Raw genomic sequence first — 18,732 nt, forward strand, 5'->3', positions numbered from 1 at the left:
GAGACAGCCCAAGGGGTGCCTCGGAGGCAACCTGGTCAACTTTTAATGACATTATTCTTAATGTCCTGCGCTCTAGAATTCTTCTATCTCTTTGAAATACACACTTTGATTGCGTTTCCTAAGCATTTTTTTTTACTTTACCTCAGAAAAAAATAGTTATATATATATATATATATATATATATATATATATATAGATAGATAGATAGATAGATAGATAGATATAGATACATACTAATGAAAAGGCCCAAGGGGTGCCTCTGAGACTCTTATTGAAGTATGTACTTTTCTAATTATTGAATACTGTTCATTGTTTATTACCATTGACAAATGATTTCATAGCAAAGTAGTGACTAGCCTTTCCTATTAATGATGGAAAACACAAATGGTCGCGGTGGGTTCAGGTAGATTGTATATGCAGCAGGGAGTGTCAGAGGCACCCTTGGACCTTTTAGGGTAAAATTAGCATAGGCTTTCTCGGGTTAAAAAAGAATGTACTTCGACAGACATATGATGTCAACAATAGGTTTCATCTCTAAAAGATCTATGGGTTGTCTTTGATGACGAAAAACTCGCCTTTGCAGATCACATCATATCGGCCTCATCCAGAGCCATGAAACTACTTGGTCTATTTCTTTAGATTTCCTGAAATACAAAGTCTGCCTGCCCTTACGATGTTTTATAAGACTTTCATCTAACCGATCATTCAATATTGTTCGCCTGTATGAAAAAAAGTATGGCTGTACCTATTAATCTTTCTTGCATTAACATGGTTTTAAACTTATTCCTTGCTATAGTTAGATTTAGAATTCCTGAGTTACGTGATCACTGATCACTCGAGACAGGAACTAATATCTTTAATGAACTTATGTACCCGTAATAAACGACGTCGCGCAGCTGTTTTAATTTAACTATGTAAAATCATCAATGGTAAAGTTGATTCTGAACTCTTTATTATCGCAGATTAAATTTCGTGTTCCTCCGCGCCGAACTCGCTCTTTAAATTTATTAACTTACAAGACTCCTAGGTTATCAACTGTTAAGCGCTCCTTGCTTTACAGACAAGCGTATGATTACAACACAAGTTTCTACAGGTTTCAACATCTTTACTTGTGAATGAAACTTCAGAACTTAACTGACGAAAATACTGTAAATTTAGAAAAGTCTTCTTTTCCTATTTTTATTTTCATTTTATTCATTATTTTTTGTTTATCTTTCTTCATGTTGTTGTTCAGTTTCATCCAAATGGCCTTGTGCTGTATGAAACTTACTGTATAAGTAAATAATTAGATATTTTCGAGTATAAAATCTTGATTTAGACATTCCGTCTACCAGTAATGACCAAGTTTCTTGCCATTAATTGAATAATAGGACTTCTATCTGTCATCCGATATAACCATTCGTATGACATGCAAAGGCTTAATCTAGATCAAGAAAAAAGATCTTTGGAAACCTGCCCTTTCCACCAGGCGAAGACAATTCTTCCAACCATGCCTGTTCCATCCTTGTAAATCCACGTGAGAGTGGCAGCTAACGGAGTAGCCGAGAGATCACCAACACCTACGCCCTTCATCACAGATTGAGTCGCCAGAGTTCCCGTAATGCTGCTACAAAATGCCTGAAAAATACATTGGTATTATTATTATTATTATTAGTAGTAGTAGTAGTAGTAGTAGTAGTAGTAGTAGTAGTAGTAGTAGTAGTAGTAGTAGTAGTAGTAGTAGTAGTAGTAGTAGTAGTAGTAGTAGTAGTAGTAGTAGTAGTAGTAGTAGTAGTAGTAGTAGTAGTAGTAGTAGTAGTAGTAGTAGTAGTAGTAGTAGTAGTAGTAGTAGTAGTAGTAGTAGTAGTAGTAGTAGTAGTAGTAGTAGTAGTAGTAGTAGTAGTAGTAGTAGTAGTAGTAGTAGTAGTAGTAGTAGTAGTAGTAGTAGTAGTAGTAGTAGTAGTAGTAGTAGTAGTAGTTGTTGTTGTTGTTGTTGTTGTTGTTGTTGTTGTTGTTGTTGTTGTTGTTGTTGTTGTTGTTGTTGTTGTTGTTGTTGTTGTTGTTGTTGTTGTTGAAGTAATAATAATAATAATAATAATAATAATAATAATAATAACTTCATTTATTAATGTATAACGTGCACCCTAACGACACGGTTAATATAACAAGAACTGAGGAAGAAGTTATTATGGAGGAAGAACTAAAGGAGATGATGAACAGAATAGTTGACAATGGGGAACTATATGGAATGGAAATAAACATCGAAAAGTCGAAAGGAGAGAATATCTCGTTGAAACACGCCCGTTGTAGTTAGGTAGTTACAACTTGGTTCGTTAGTCAAATACATGTAAAATGAATATCTTTTACTAAAAAACTAGAAATGTAAGTTTAATAAGCAATCTACTGTAAACATTAACCAAAAACACCAGGCAGTTACCTAATCTATTCTAAAACAGCAAAAATTATATTTCACCACTGCTGTTGTTTTGAAATATTGCGTATTCCATTTTGGCAATTGGAGATCTGATACTTTGTTCACTCACTTCACCTGATGACTGGTTTAATCTTCAAGAGCGTGAAGGAGAAAACATGCTACAGGTAGTGCTGAAATAGCTTTTGACTCTTTGGAACAAACTCAGTACGCACCTAGCATTACAACATTGCGTTCCATGCACTCTATCTCTAATTAATGAAAGAGATTTCAGAGTGAGTTCTGGATTTAAAATATTCTACAAATACCATTAAAATGTTAAATTTAAAAGACAAAAAATTCTATTAAACAATACCAGAAATGGGCCACACTCAAGTTGCTGTTCTCTCTGGTGCCACAGACTGTGTTTCGACATGCAGAAATTGTTCAACTTATTCTTCCCGTTCAGCAGTTACTTACAGCCTTAATTCTCGACTGCGCGGGGAAAACAGTATAAGTTAGAAATTGGCCAAAATGAGATAAGTCCAAATTGGAGATCTATGTATCATGCTCCACCTCCGGTTAACTTGGTATAAGGCAATTCTAAACGTGAGTTGAATAGTCGTATCTTGGTACTGTTAGTATAAGTCATTCATACTTATGCTTGGTAAAATAAAAAAATTGCCGCCTGAAAACCTGCGGTTTTTGACTTTTCCCGTGCAATCTAGAATTAATTAATGATTATACATAATTTTACTCTTTCTAAGTAATAATAATAATAATACATACCGTATAAGAAATAAATTGTACCTGAATAGTATCCCATATTTGGTAATCAAGATAATCTTCGCTCACACTTTCAGGATAACCTTCCGGTAAAAATATCTTCTGAAAAATGCGTCGAATATGATCAAACACAGACCAATGTGATGTCATTAACGAGTTAATTCTCACAATTTTACTTTGATCTGAAAAGGAAGATAGACATGATGTATAAACAACCAAATTCTAAGAACTTCAACAGTTTTTTTAAACCCACCGATCAAACATGCACTTTTCTCTTAGATCAATTGTTATCACATGTGTATTTTATTTTTGTGGTACCAACGAAAGATTAGTTAAGTGCCTAAATGTCCTATCCGATTTGCCATAAGGACCAGACTATGTCACGTGATGAGGTCAAAAGTCACGTTACGTGTTAAATTGAGTCTGGAGATTCCAAATCCAGATGTGAGGTATTTCAAGCACGTAACCTACGTGTGGGACGCCCTGGGTAATTTGAAGAAGATACATATACTTTATCATTATTATTTTCACTCAAACAACTTGACTTTTGACAATGTTCTATCCATATTTACCTTACGTACTATACATCGTTTTTAAACTCTTCATTATGTCTTTGCAATAAGCTTTTAATTAGCCATATTCTTATTACAGTTTTTGAAATATGTGGACAACTTCATTTTTTTCACTGATTTTCCATTAACTTTAATGCTCATATTTTGTGCTTTTTGCCTATGTTCCATCCACGTTAGGATAATTTACTTTTGAAATATACAATCTACATAATCTCTTCTACATTTGACCTGAATTTCAGCCATCTTCCTAAAGTCTGTTCACATCATAACAACAGGATAGGCCCTTCAACCTGCATAACGACATTGTTAGTGGATCTTTACATATATATATATTTCTTTTTCAGATTGTGGTTGCAACAAATTGCATAATCACTTTGCATATCATGATATTGTTGTTTATCAAGCATAAATTAGTATTCGTTCATTCCATATGGGAAGCAAAAGTTTAACCTTTTTTCATGTACTATAAATGAAAGGAAAAGTGAATTGTAACCTATTAACTAACTCTATGGTCTATGGAAGCCCGAGGTTCAATCCCACGTTCCACGAAGCTCTCCACGGACTTCTATCCTTAGCCAACTGGATCAAATTTCCACTTTGTATTTCTAATTCTACGACATTCATCTTAATATTGTCCTAGATCTTTCTAATAGTCGTTTTCCAGTTAAGACTTTGAAAGCGTTTCTACTTTCTTCCATCCTGGCTACATAACCTGCCCACTTGAACCTCCTAGATTTAATGGCCCTAACAATGTTCGGTAAACCGTATAAATTATGTAGTTCCTCGTTATAAAAACTGAAATATATATATTTCAGTTTTAACAGAAGACTGTTTGTTCTTTAACTGCACATATGTGCAAAAGGAAAGAAGTCTCCAGAATCGTTTGGTTTTTACTTCTCTCTCTCTCACGATTCCAACACAAAGATAACATTCATATTCGTAGCAGCCAAGTGCAAACAAAGTTCCTCGATTCTGACGCTTATCTCAGCTTCAGGAGCATTTGGAGACAACTACCTATATTCCAGATGTTATTGCTAACCAACATGTTATGCACTCAGAACATTTTGTATGTACTGCATTTAAAAAAATAAATAAATAAATAAATACTAAATTTAAAAGAGGGTATACATCAATAAACTTGAAAGGAAAAATGCCACAAACCATGTGAACTTCATGGTAACGGATAGCAGGTTATTTTTAAATGGGACGTATTTTTCCGCCCCGTATTTTTCAACATTTTTGGGATTTAAAATGTAGATTTTCATCAGCTGTGTCCAATGGCATCACTTTTGATTTCTGGAACCGACCGCTTCAACATCAAATTAGGGGTCAAAAATAAAAAAGTGGGACGATTTGGGCAATGCAGACGAGTGACTGACTGGAATGAAATGGTGCCATTCGATTCACATTTCACGTACATGAATAACTAATATTCCATTTTATCGAAATTTCTACTTTGACCTCGAAAATTAACGAAAATCTAGAATTTTGGATCTTGGATTTTCGTTATTTTCCGAATCAAAATTAAATTTTCGGGAAAATGCCATACAATTATTAATATAAGTGTGAATATGAATCGAGTAATACCCATTTCGTGCCAGTCGGTCATTGGTCCGCATTGCCCAAATGGACCCACTTTTTATTTTTTACCCCTAATTTGACCCTGAAGCGATCGGTTCCAGAAATCAGAAATCATCGAAAGCTACATTTTAAACTCAAAAAAAAAGTTGAAAAATACGGGGCCACGGTAACTCCCTTTTAATCTCTATATTCTTCAGACATTATGAAATATGGAAACTTTACTATAATAACTGCCACCTCCATCTCACCCCTTTCCCCGTCCGATTTCCGAAAATTCTTCCTTAGTGGTAGGCCTATCTTATGTTACAAGTCCTATGTGTTCAAAATTTCAAATTTCTAGCTTAAACGGTTTAGCCTGGGCGTTGATCAAATCAGTCAGTCAGGCGACTTCCTGTTATATATATAGGCATTTTCTAATGCTTCAAAGTGGCCGCAGTGGTAGAGCGTTCACCTCTGGTGCAAGGGGTCACTGGTTCGATCCCAGCTTGCGCCAAGTGAACTTTGAGGTGGACAAACACCGTATGCCTGGGTTTCCTCGGGGCTCTCCCGTTTCCTCCCTCTTTCTTCATTCCACCATTTCATTCATTTCTCATCATCACTGTCTCCTTTAGCCTAGCCAGCATAACCATGCGACGAAAACTCAAATATTTCATTTTTTTCTAATGCCTTGAAACCTCGTATTCAATTACAAACATCTTAGGTGTGCTTGCGCAAATTACTTCGTCCGTATTGTTAAGACGATATGGGTACTGATTAAGAATAGTCCGTCCAAAAATGGTAATATTACGGTTAAAATCAGTGAATGCATATGAAAAAGGATTGTGTAGTATATTAAATTCCACGGTCAGAGGAATTTTTCAAAATGTAGGATACCAGTATCTCATGTTTACAAGTGTAATGTTAGAAGTGTGAAACCATTACAATTACTATACTAGATTTAAATTAAATGAGTCAATAACAAACACGACTGTGTAACATACTAATTTCCACCACGGAGTTTTTTCCACACTAGGTAGGAAAATTACCTTTATGTTTACGGTATAGTGTTGCAAGTGCATCGCTGACGCGCCCCCACGCGAACCACCCAGCTGCGTTCCTCTCTGACTAGGTTAGATGGCATTCTCAATTTTAGTTGCCGCCTATCATAAGTTGGCTTTTGTTTTGGGGTTAACTTCCGCGAATGGCGCCCCGAAATACAAAACGTACATGAAAATGAACAGAATCAGACGAAATCTCAGCACAAAATAAGAAAAAAGTGAAGGACGGCATTAAGAATCTTCCCCAACTCGTTTCATGGCTCCAGAATCTTGTACCTTGTTTCCGACTAGATCGTGATACAGGAGAAAACAATGAGCCCTGCGAGGCTTCTAACCCCTTTCGCTCGCTCAACTATATTTTGTGAAGTAAATAACACTGGTAAATAAATATGTACAAGATTGGGGAAAAAATTAAAAGATAGCCGAAGTGAATGGTCATCATTGAAGAAAGAACAAATAAGTATTAATCTAACGTTGAAAAGACGCTCATGTGGGATTTATCCGGGGACGCCATTTGCGGCATTTAGCCTTGTTTTGCAGTTGTTTTATGCTATTACGTTCGAACGCGTATTTATACCCGTAAGAAGTTACAGTAAACTAAATTTACACAAGGGTGTCTACTGGAATACCAGAAAGTAAATTCATGACTTTTCATGACCTTTTTGTTCAAATTTTCATGACCATGGCGATAAAAAGTAAAAAGGCAATAGCGATGCCTTGGTCTGTACAGGAAAACCCAAATCACCCGACTCCATGAATGAATTTAAAATTCCGTGGGGCCGGGTGAAAACTTCAAACCTAACAAAGTCGCTTAAAATTAATGATATAAGTAGAAATGTAACTGTTAATAAACGATCAAATGTACAAGGTAATATGAGTCATGGAGTAGAATCGATTTCAGTCAATGCTGTCCACTTAGCCCAACTATCTAATAAAGCTGACGATACACACTCAGTGACCAGCAATGCTCTTAAACTATGCTTTCTTAATGTACAAGGGTTGAAGGACAAATCATTCCTTATTTCAGATTTTGCCTACGAAAATGATTTACATATTTTCTGTGTGAGTGAACATTGGAGTGCAGACAGTGAACTCCAATACAACAATATAGATGGTTTTTCTATCGCAAATAGTTACAGTAGGAGTATATACATACATGGTGGGGTCGCTATCTATGTTAATAGCCAAATAGAATATCGTCAATTAGATATAACTTTTCTTAATACTGAACGTGAATTTGAATCAACTGCAATGTTTCTGGATCAGTACAAGTTAATAATTGTATCTGTTTATAGAACTCCTGATAGTAATCCAAGTATTTTTTTAGAAAAATTGGAGAAGTTATTGGTCTTTCTCAGCAACTGGCATAATTATGAGATAGTAATAGGGGGCGATGTAAATGCACATTTTGATGTGACTACTGACAAACGAACTGTCCATGAGTTACTTAATCTACTCAGACAACATAATCTTCAAGTGGTTAATCGTAAACCGACTAGAGGCAAAGCGTGCTTAGATAATGCATTTACCAATGTAAAAACGGAATATTTAACCAGTAATGTATGTCAATTTCCTTTCTCAGATCATGATGCCCTGCTAGTCAATCTAAGTATAACAAAAGTAGAATCCTGCAACTTTAGTTTTCCCACCACCGAACTTATAGCAACTAGGCCCATCACAGAAACTAATTTGCAAAGTTTCATTCAACAATTATCGTGTATAAACTGGGAAGTAAACATTAAGTATGATAATTTAAATGCCAGCGATACATTTGATCTTTTTTTAACAAAGTTTCTAAATATTTTTGATATGTGTGTGCCTAAAAGGGTGGTCCGATATAATTCATCAAAGAAAACAAAGTTAGGTAAAAGAACGTGGTATACCCCAGAACTCTCTGCCATGAAAGCTAAAGTAATGCAGTATTATAATATATATAAGAATAAAATGACTAGTGAATCCAGTGATATTTATAAGTCTCAAAGGAGTAAATATAAATCTGCAATAAAGGTAGCGAAAGCAACATACAATGAAAATTGCATTGAATTAGCATCAAATAAATGCAAAACTGCATGGAAGATAATCAACAAGGTAAACTATAGTAATAATAATAACAACAATAATGTTACGCTGTCGCCTGATACTCTTAACACGTATTTTGTTACTTCCGTAGAGGAAATCAAGAAAAACAATGCAGATACTAATGTAAATGTGTATCAGTATTTAAGTCAACATAGTCCATTTAATAGTTCTTTTGTTATTAACCATGTTAGCCCTGATGATGTCATAAAAGTAGTTAAAAAAATGAAAACTTCGGACAGTAAGGATATATTTGACATATCGAACAACCTTATAAAAGCTATCATTAATCAAATTGCGCACCCCCTTGCAATATGCTTCAATAAATGCTTCTCTCAAGGTATTTTTCCTAAAGCACTTAAAATAGCAAAAGTTATTCCTATATACAAAACGGGAGATCGATCGTGTTCATCTAATTACCGTCCAATATCCCTTATTCCAGTTTTTTCTAAAATTATGGAAACTATTGTTAAAGATCAGCTATATAAATATATGACTGAGCAAAACATAATTCTTGAAGCTCAATTTGGATTCAGATCTGGGAAATCCACAATTGATGCAGTAGAATCACTAACGAAAAAAATACATGAAGTTTTTGAAAATAAGGGTTTTGCTCTAGCTACATTCTGCGATTTAAGTAAAGCATTTGATTGTGTAGATCATAAAATTCTATGTGATAAGTTAGCGTATTACGGATTCCACAGTAGCAGTTTAAACTTTGTAAAATCCTATTTAAAGGAACGTAAACAGATAGTCAGTGTTAACAACATGTATTCAAACATCTTAGAAGTGAAATATGGGGTACCGCAGGGTTCTGTTCTGGGTCCGGTACTATTTTTAATAATGATAAATGATTTGCCTCTAAATACTAATACCACATCAATTCTATACGCGGATGACACTACGCTACTTAACATAAATACAAGCTTTGAAGAAGTGTATATAGAAGCTCAAGCTGCATTAAGAGAGGCGGCGACCTGGTTTAAAAGAAATGGTTTTGTGCTAAATCAAGATAAAACAAAAAAAGTAACCTTTAGTCTCAATCACTGCAATGATAGAGGAAACTATGATGTATCTGAGGTTAAATTTCTTGGTATACGTATAGACAGCCAACTAACCTGGGAACAACATGTCAAATATGTATGTACAAAGCTCTCCCGAGAGCTCTTTCTGTTAAGAAAATTGAAAGATACAGTTTCTTATGAGTATCTGAGGAATTCATATTTTGCATTTTTCCGCAGCATAATTGGATATGGGATTTTGCTTTGGGGTAACAGTAGCCAAGCACATGATGTTCTAGTTTTGCAAAAGAAAGCCATCAGGATTATTGTTGGAACACATGATAAAGAACACTGCAAACCACTATTTATCAGGCTTAAGATAATGACAGTAGTTAATGTATATATTTATCAAGTGCTACTTTACACTAAGCAAAACCTGGCAAATATGACACTCAGAGATGAAGTACATACATATAATACTAGATTGTGTAAGAAAATTGATATACCCTTCACTAGATTATCGAAGATCAAAAATAGTTATTTAGTTATAGGACCAAAGCTATTTAATAAACTAACATCCTCCATACAACAGCTGCCATTTAAGGTTTTTAAGAAAAAGTTATATGACTGGTTAATAACGAATCCATTTTACTCGATTCAAGAGTTTATTGAATGTCAAGACATTGTGTCCTAGTTTGCAGTATCACTTTATTTCAAATATTATTAGATTGTTCATAATAATATTAACCAATAACTGATTGTCTGTATGTAATGATTATTTTATATATATATGGGTGATTCCACGAAAAAGGGAAATTTTCACTTGGAAAATTTTTGTTCCATTGATGGTCGCCTATTTCGATAAAAATACCACATACACTTACTACTACTAAGTACATGTTAATTAGGTGTTCAGCAGAGCTGAATCGTTATTGGTGTAGTAAATAAAAAATAATAAACTTTTCAGCACCCACGGAGTTGAGACCATAGGCCACGGAGTTGAGATTAGTTAACACGGAGTTGAAAATTGCTGTGGAGTTGAGAAACGAGATACATCTGGGTGATAAGTTTTGGTTTATAAGTGATTAAGCTTATAATTTACATAAAAATTGAAATAATTTTCCAATAGTTTTTGTAAGTTAGAATTATTCTCCTTATGTTGAATAAAATTCTAACAAACTAGATGACACGTAATTTGTTATACAAAAATACTCCAGAAAATACTGCAAGCATATGAAAATATATCTAATGAAGGTTCCAAAATTGAGTATATATATATATATATATATATATATGAATATGTGACGTAAATAAGAAAAAAAGAAATACACATACACTTATCGAATATTGAAAAATTATTGCGCTTTCAATATGTTGACTATCATATGGAGAGGACAAACTTTTTACATAAGCTTACGAAACAGACGAAGTAGTCACTAAACCTGTCTATTGTCTACTTCATTTATTTTCTGAGCTTATGTAAACCGTTTGTCTTCTCTGTGTGATCAAGTCCACACGTCGAAAGTGCAATACTTTTTCAACATTTGGTAAGTGTATTTGTACCGTATATTTGGTATATATACAAGGTGTTTCAAAACAATACACACATCGTTTGGGAGCTGATTTCTGACACCAAGATAAGACGAAAAGTATAGACAACTGGGTGCACAAATGCTTCCTTTCGGAGTTATAGGCTGCCGAAAACATGAAAAAAAAAATGAACTTTAATGGTCCATAGCTCCAAAACTATGAGATCTGCCGTAGTCGGGTCACGACTTCACTTAGGAACTAATATGTGCACTATCCAAAAATATGTTTCAGAATCCTGAGGTACTCACGAAGCAATTTTTATAGAGGGAGTTTGGTTACGGGCGTATAATCTGAAGCACTCACCAACTACTTCTATAACAGTTGTTGTGGAAGTACCGCAAGATTCTGAAACATGGATATTTGGATAGCGCACATACTAATTCCTAAGTGAAGTCTGACCCGACTACGGTAAGTCCCATAGTTTTATGCTATGGACCTTCACCTTCAAAGTTAATTTTTTTTTCATGTTTTCGGCAGCCTATAACTGCGAAAGGAAGCATTTGTGCACCCAGATTGGTCTATACTTTTTATCTTATCTTGGTGTTAGGAATCACCTCCCAAACGTTGTCGGTATTGTTTGAAACGCCCTGTACAATACACACTAAATGACCGTGTAAGGCACTCATCATTTCTGTTTTCTTTGGATAATTCGATGTTCTTTGTTAAGTAGCCTTCATTTTCCACTCCAATGAAGGAAATGTCTTGAGGAAACAGGGAAGGGCTGTTCTAGTCTACACAGAATGACAACTGCCAACGCTTTTTAAACGTCAGGTTTAGTAGGCCAGGAGAAATTCCTCCCGATCCGCGTCATAAAATTGACTGTCCGCATATTGCCCTCAGACTCTTCGACAATCTCTGAAAAGAAAACAATTAGTTGATCATAAGATTCAGACGTCAATAGGTTAAAAACAGATACCATCCATCTTGACTTGACTGAAGTTTTACCTCCGGCTACCTGACAGCCCCAAATCTGAACGTCCGCGAAACACTCCTTAAATGGGCTAGGACCTTCCAGCCGGTCTTTGAGTGTGAATGAATGACACGTGGTCAGCGTGTCGGCTCCTACGACCGTTGCGATGGTCTGCGCGATCAGGTTTCAGTACATCTCTACTCAAATGAGTTTTTTAATTGTCTTACTGTGCGAAGTAAACACCATTAATTTTTGAGCTTCCACCGGGAAACAAACCCAGAACCACGCACGAAAGGCGAGCATACCAGTCACTAGACCATAAACGAGCTTTATTTCTATCAATATATTGAAAGAACAAATATTTGGAAGAGCATGAGCATAACAAACACTACAGGATTATCAACTCCGTGACTTGTCTCAACACCGTGGATTCCTTAGTTTTCAGATGGACATGGAGTTGAGAACCATGGAGTTGAGAAAATCGAATATAATTTATTTTTACCGGCCCACTTTTTAACCAGTACATGTGAATAATTGTGTACGAATTGTCTACGTTAAGGCGTAGGTTCCTCAAGGGAAAGAAGGTATATACCATACAAATACATTCAGTAATAAATACCATGGTGTTGAGAATCAATTAATATACGCACCTGCTTTCCACACACAAAAATATTTTTCCTATAGCTTTTAACACATGCACACAACTTTTTCTGTTCTTCAGTCAAACATGTCTGCCTTGTCTTCTTGTGGGTGTTGCCAATGTGGACGACCATGCTATCTGTTGAGAGCAATGATAATTTTTTCTATTGCCATGGAGTTGAGACGAAATAGAGGTGACAGAAACGAAGCATAGTCAAGCTTTCCAAAATAATCGTTATAAAGATTTACTTTCCACAAAACCGAAACATTGAAGTGTTCTCTTCCATTTAATTACCATTAAATGATGTTTGATTTGCGACTTCAGTTGTAATTTATTGATTAAAATCAGTCAACTGTAGTCTGTGACAGCCCACGGTGTTGAGAAATTGGGTAATAATTAATTTTTTTACGTATGTTTCGTGTTATATTTGCAAACTGTTATACATGGCATACCTACTTTGTGACGGTTACTACCAAACAAAATAAAAATGAGGTGATTCTTTCTAGTAGTAGTTTGAAGAAATGCCCGTGACAGAAAATTTCCCTTTTTCGTGGAATCACCCATATATATCTGTATCTATAGCTATGTATATTTCATTCGGACGTTGTCTATTGCTTGTAAAGCTCAATGACAATAAAATATTCTATTCTATTCTAAAAAATTTACCATTAGTAATAATAAACCCCTACCATCAGTGGTGCATCGGAACTATGCGAGTTGCTAGTCTTAAATATCACTTATTGTGAATCTTAAAGAAAGAATCTAAAATTCTGCCGCCTTGTGCTCGAGCACAGAATAGCACTTACCTAAATACGGGCCTGCTCTTACCAGTGAATCACTCTATACTGTATTTGAAGTTTTAATTCTAAGTATAATTATTCATCTAGCAGAAATTTGTCTGAAATTAAGCACTCTGAAAACTGCCCAAAGACAAAACAAATTATAAAAGAAATTCGTTTTAAAAAAATAGATCATCAAATTTAAAATCTGCAAACTCAAACGAATAATATTATTTGCATAAGTCTAAAGGCCCAAAAATACACAATTTACATTTCTTAGAAGTAAAGAAATAGCAGATCAGAAAGTTGGACAGTAAAAAGTTGTTACTATATTACAGAGACTAGAAGATGAAATGGGGAGCAGCTAGGAAGACAGTAAAGTACCAGTTAGCCAGCACTAACTGGTGGGGGAAATTCTCACAATTACTGACCTGATACAACTGTTTCAGTGCATGCAGTATGAGGTATAAAAGTATGAAGTATAAAAATATACTCTGAGATTTCAGGTTTTCATGACCAGTTGGGTAAATAAAGGACTTTTTCATGGCTTTCATGACCACTAAGCAAAATATATGACTTTTTCATGACTTTCATGACCAGTAGACACCCTGTACACAAATGAGTGCAACTCCTACCCTAAGAAATCTTCTGAGACACTGCGAGTAAATTTCGTGATGAAATAACTGTATGTAATAGGATGGAAGTTCTACGATAACACTTAGTAATTTTCAGTGCACATCAGTTTGCATGTCTATTATTAATCTGCGCACACTTCATGGTAGAGCCTGTCTAATCCACCTGTGCCCTCGGAAAGTATGCGAACTCTACTTCGGCCTCACACCACAAACCTCTGACGGAGGAAACCCTCCCTTTGCTTAGGAAAAAAAAAAGTGAATGACCCCAGGTGTGTTTCCAATCTGTCCTTTAGTCGTTTGGCCTTGACGAGTGAAGATCGTAAGCTACTTAATAGAGCAAAGCGGTCCGTGAAATAATTTATTGTAGCAACGCTTCCGCATCCGACAATAGATCTCGGCCGCAGCACCTCGTCTGGGGAAGGTTCTAAAACACAGGTCCCCCATATAGGTTAGTAGCAAGGCTGGTTCCTTTCTATACCAAAGGTTAATATTTAATTGTCATAGTATTGCCGAGCGAGCATTAGCGAGTGAAGGCGGGTTAGAGCCCCACAGGGCACGTTGTTTTCTGTCTTTATTACAGCTGAATGGGAAGGGAGACCTGTGTTCTAGAACCTTGCCCCTTGTCTGTCCTCTTTCGAGGAAGGTACGGGAAATCACATATCAACAGCAGCGCCAGCAAGAGCACAGCTGAAATAGAGAATCTAACAGCAGTTCGGAGTACCTTACAAAATTGAAAGCAAGTAGCGAATTTATTTTAATTTCACGAATTATTTTTAACCTACACCTCACTGGGTAGCCACAATGTGGTGGCCTGGATATTGATCTCAATCACATACAATTTACTTTTATTTATTTATTTTAATATTAATTCAACCGCTTCATATTTTCCTTTACCTGGTAACTTGACATACAATATTGGCGCTCCTTGTTGTCCATAGCGCTCACGAAATACAATTTCATGCGGCATTTTATAAAAATTGATATCACATTACTATTGGTAATTGTAGAGCATTCTACTTCTCTATGAAATCCTCTAATGCCACTCAGTATTTACTAATTATGTTCATGGCAACACATATCAAAATATACCATTATACACTACGTCAACATTCTGAAAACGTAAACACAAAACAATTGAGTATCGCGTGAGCGTACTTTCTTCTTCTTCTTCTTTACGAAAATAAATTGGAAAGCATTAAGAACTTGTAAATGGTGTGAGGCAGCTCTAGTAATCAACTCCTCTATTACACTGAAAATATTGCTAGAAGATGAGTAAATTGTACTAAATTTTAAAATTTTTACCACTAGATAGAAAACGTGGACATGACAGCATGACCAAGTTGGCGAAGGTTGGAATCCCGAATTCGCCCGTATTAATGGAAATTGTCATAAAGTAAAACCATTGTAGAAAAACGACGACGCCAGGGATGTTCACACACTGGAAATATTGAAGCCAACACAAAAGAAAGAAAGGGAAAAAACTTGTATCAAAAAAGTGTACTAAAACTGGAGCTACTGGAAAAGTGTACTAAAATTATAATTTGTAATTTTAAAAGGAAAAGATGAATGAACAAGATAAATCTTTAACGAGTTGGTTATAAGATGCAAAATAAAGCAGATTGTTGTAAATATAGATAGTAAGCTCGAAGAATAAATGAAGATAAGAAACAATAATGGGGCGTTTACACTTAGACGATTTGCGTTCGATTCAGTTGAATTGACGTCACTTTCAACTTAATCGACCGTGTAAGCGGGACTTCAACTTAATCGCTTGTTGATCGAAGGCGACTAATCGACTGGCAACTGAATTGAAAGACGTTCTATTTTCTTCTGCTATAACACCGCAAATTGTACCAATTACTGCTTGCTTGGACATCTTTAAAATTGCCAGTCGATTTCGAATCGACCAGAGGAGAGCGAGTCGACAAGCAGCATCCAATTTCGGTTGAAACAATTGAACACATCCATCGATCTGATTCGGCCTAGTTGCTTCGATTTAGTCGCAAATGCAACGAGTCGATTTAGCCGTGCGACTAAATCGACCAAGTGTAAACGCCCCATAAGAGAACTCACATTAAAAGAGCCAGAACTAATATAAAGTGCGTTCCACGAATAACACTAAGACTTCTCTCCTGAAGAAACCAAGGCAGATAGAAACATGAAAACTTTTGTAATTTTCAAGCGACATAAGAGACAACATTATGCTGGCCAGTCCTACAATATCCTGATATTCTTTCTGATTACTATCAGTCAGAATTAGATATCAGGAAGTTGTCAGCTACTTTAATCCGTGGATCGTTCTACAATGTAGCCCTACTGTACCTGATATATACTCTCTCAGATAGTTAACCCGAAGCAAGGTTATAACGGACCATTTGATTGGTTTTCTGTTGCTGATACTGAAAACAACTGAAACGACAAGTGTGTTTTCAGTATGCTTGTTTAAATTGTCCTATTGAAAACATGGGAAACAGAAATGAGTACTGGTATTTTTTGTTATGCACATTATAGTCTAGGGGCACACTATCGTAAAGGTAAACACAAACTTAAGTAATAAACACTTTTTAGGCTACACTTACATATGCATTGGTACCATATACATAGAAATGTTGCTATTCGTCCTTACAACCTACGAAGCAATACTGAAATTGGCATATATTTGAACTAAAACTTACCTATCAGTTTGAGTTCTTATCTCGTCAGCAATTTCCTCATGCAGCTGACGACAACTGTCTTTTGTCAATCGAAATCGAACAAAAAAAAAATTCTGCAGTCCTTTTATCAAAGTGATCGTTTCGTTGTCTGATGATTTTTGGTCTTCTAGGCCTCGCTATATATTGAACAATCTCCTCATCGTCATCTGAGAGCATCAACAATTCTTCGATTTTGTCCATGATTCAGTACACGACAACTAACAAGTAGCTGATAGCTGTTAACAGGCAATTGAACTTCCTGTCAAAGTAACAACCAGCTGATAGCGTTTATCAGCCACCTGATTGATAACAGGACATTGTAGAACTCTTATCGGAAAGATGTCAGGAGAATATTTATATCAGACAGATATCAAAAGATAGTGGGATTGGCCCTATGCTGATAAGGAGAATCCCCCAAGAGGGGGACTTAATAGAGTTACGGAGGTAACTATAAAATTTTAAATAGCAACCCCCATCGTGTGGTACCTCGCTCGAAATCTAATGACGTGTAGAGACTAGTTCTGAAAACTGCTTGTCGCCATCATGTCTCTATACATCATGGCGGCCATCCGTAAGTACGGTCGAAGTACTCGTAGTTACCGCTCGTAACCCCCATAGGCGTCCCTCATAGAGGATTTTCCTTATCAGTATAATGTCTTTTATGTCTCTTCAAGGATACAAAAGGTTTCATGTTGCTATTTGCCTTGGTTTCTTCAGGAGACGGGCCTTAGTGTTATGCGTGGAATGTACTTCGGCCCTACTTTACGGATGGCCGCCATGTTGAATAAGGACACGCTAGCGACATGTTATTTCCAAATTTGGTCTCTACACGTGATTACCTTTCAAACGAGATACAACATGGGGGGGGGCTATTAATTTTTTTTTTAGTTAGCCCCGTAAACCCTTTAAGCGCACCTCATGGGAGGTTCTCCATATCAGCATAATGTCTTTTATGTCTCTTGAAGGTTACAAAAGGTTTCATGTCTCCATCTGCCTCGGTTTCTTCAGTAGATGGGTCTTAGTGTTATTTCGGTAGAATTGTGGGTTTAAGAGGTGCGTGGCCGTAGATCGAGCAAAGGCGAGAATGTGGGGGCAAATTGAGAAAATATGAAGAGCAAATGCACGAAATTCAGTATTAGTGCAAAGATTGATACGTAAGAGATGCGAGGCCGTAGGCCGAGTAAACGCGGGGTTCTGAGAAACGGAGCCCTGAGCTAGTCAAAGACTAGTATACTAGTATAAAATGTAACGTATCTTGTAATTTTTGTTATTGGTTTAGTTCCTCGTAATATTTTTGTTCAGGTATTCCTGTGAGGCCGGGTGTGACACATAGAGATCACCTTCGTTAGAGACGAGAACGTTTTGTTTAACTCGGAAGATTTTTCTTCGGAGGCAGTCTTGATTGCCCGTTTGAGTGATGTGGTTTGCTTCGGTTTTACTACTAACACCAAGATTAACCAACACTTGTCCAAACTTCCAAATGTGTTTTAATTAAGTCATTGAGTTGATTGATGGCGATTATGGAAGAATACGTTCATTAACAATTATGAGAAAAGAATATTTAACGTTAGGAAAGAAAGAGCATTGTTGTAACAATATTCCTCTATAACCATAGCAACATTTCATTCATTTCTGTCTATTTTCTTAATTCATCACATAGAACACTTTCTTCAAAATGTCCTTCTTTCGTCATCATCACAATTTCTCTATACACACATTAGCATCCTCTATTTCACCTCCTCTATCCTTCTCTTTCTATTTTTAACCCTCGCAGCACCAAGGCTAGCGAGTTACGTTAAACACCAAGGAGGGGTGCAGGTGCACCCAATATGGAAATATTTTATTACTTATGTAACACTGAGTTTTTCTTTATAATTACGCTTGAAATTAACAAACAAATGCATTAAATGTATAAATTTCTGTACGAAACATACAGGAACAGTGCATAAAAAATTGAAGTTGGGGTGCATGTGGACTCCCTTGCTGCTACGAGGGTTAATAACAAATATTTGGTAGAGAATCTTAGCAAAACCTTTTGAATTG

General features: G+C 36.0%; 1 protein-coding gene across 1 annotated transcript in view; it reads right to left on the bottom strand.

Annotated features, from left to right (window-relative positions):
- Positions 1 to 15,140, bottom strand: part of LOC145694340 (RUS family member 1) — a 42,046-nt gene extending 26,906 nt beyond the window's left edge. Inside the window, exons 1-3 of the mRNA XM_081770462.1 lie at positions 14,891 to 15,140; positions 3,200 to 3,357; positions 1,457 to 1,617 (exon numbers count right to left, since the gene is read on the bottom strand). Of these exons, the coding sequence (XP_081626588.1) occupies positions 1,457 to 1,617; positions 3,200 to 3,357; positions 14,891 to 14,963 (392 nt within the window). The 5' untranslated portion in view covers positions 14,964 to 15,140. The remainder of the gene's footprint in view (positions 1 to 1,456; positions 1,618 to 3,199; positions 3,358 to 14,890) is intronic.
- Positions 15,141 to 18,732: the final 3,592 nt, after the last annotated feature.

The sequence above is a fragment of the Thermobia domestica genome, chromosome 9 (assembly GCF_964235325.1).
Source record: "Thermobia domestica chromosome 9, izTheDome1.hap1.1, whole genome shotgun sequence".
Classification (NCBI taxonomy): Eukaryota; Metazoa; Arthropoda; class Insecta; order Zygentoma; family Lepismatidae; genus Thermobia; species Thermobia domestica.